General features: G+C 41.8%; 1 protein-coding gene across 2 annotated transcripts in view; it reads right to left on the reverse strand.

The window, feature by feature from the left end:
- Positions 1–522, reverse strand: part of LOC104741778 (upstream activation factor subunit UAF30-like) — a 5,069-nt gene extending 4,547 nt beyond the window's left edge. Inside the window, exon 1 of one of the 2 annotated variants that reach the window (XM_010462694.2) lies at positions 271–522. In XM_010462694.2, coding sequence (XP_010460996.1) covers positions 271–445 — 175 coding nt within the window. In that variant the 5' untranslated portion in view covers positions 446–522. Of the gene's footprint in view, positions 1–220 lie in introns of both variants that reach the window. The other variant, XM_010462695.2, reaches the window with a different exon arrangement.

Here is an 873-nt window from a genome sequence, read left to right on the forward strand (position 1 = left end):
CTCACAACAAAACAATCCATTTTCAACCACAGGACAATAGGCATACACTCAAAATCTGTGTTCTACAGAACAATCAAACTTGTCTACATGCAACAACCCTCTGTTCTCTACCATTACTGAAGTCTCTACGAAGTAACACCAAATCCCTAAGTTCATAAACAAGTAACAGAGATCTAAGAAAAGTAACAAAAAACCCTAGAAATCTCCGAAATCAACGAACCTGGAGATTGTGAAGCTTAACATACTCCCAAACCTTCTTCACGGCGGTACCACGAGTGAGTTGGGTTTCTCCGGCGAAGCTAGCCAACGGCTGCGAGACTGTAAACACCTTGAACACCCCTTTTCCTTCTTTACCAGCAGCTCCAGCGACAGTAACGGCCTCAGCAGTCGCCGCCTTCGCCATCAGTGTCCTGAACCCTCCAAAAACCCTAGAAATTGCCGCCATTTTTTTTCCCGAGAAGAGACAAAGAGAGAAAAGCTAAAACCCTAAGAAGTAAGAACAGACAATAATGAGGAAATAAAAACTCTGAGGGGAGAGAGACAGACTCTTGTGGTCTTTATAACGGGCCTCAATGGGCTTTCATTAACTTTTGGACTTTGGAGCATTAAGGATGTTTTTTTTGGAAAATAATGTAAAATGCAAGGGGTTAACATGCAATTAAAGATGATTTATTTTTAATTCGGTGATAAAACGACATCGTTTTAAGAGGATGATATTTTTGGAAACGCTGCTACATCGCCCCAATAGGCTCTTCGTCTCCGCTTACGTCACCGTCGTCACATCTTGATTACCGGAAACGATGCGGTGAGTGGAAACCGTAATTAATCTCATTTGTGTTAACTTGTGCTGATGGTTCTACAATTTTTGCTCTT

Source organism: Camelina sativa, chromosome 14, assembly GCF_000633955.1.
Source record: "Camelina sativa cultivar DH55 chromosome 14, Cs, whole genome shotgun sequence".
NCBI classification, from domain to species: domain Eukaryota; kingdom Viridiplantae; phylum Streptophyta; class Magnoliopsida; order Brassicales; family Brassicaceae; genus Camelina; species Camelina sativa.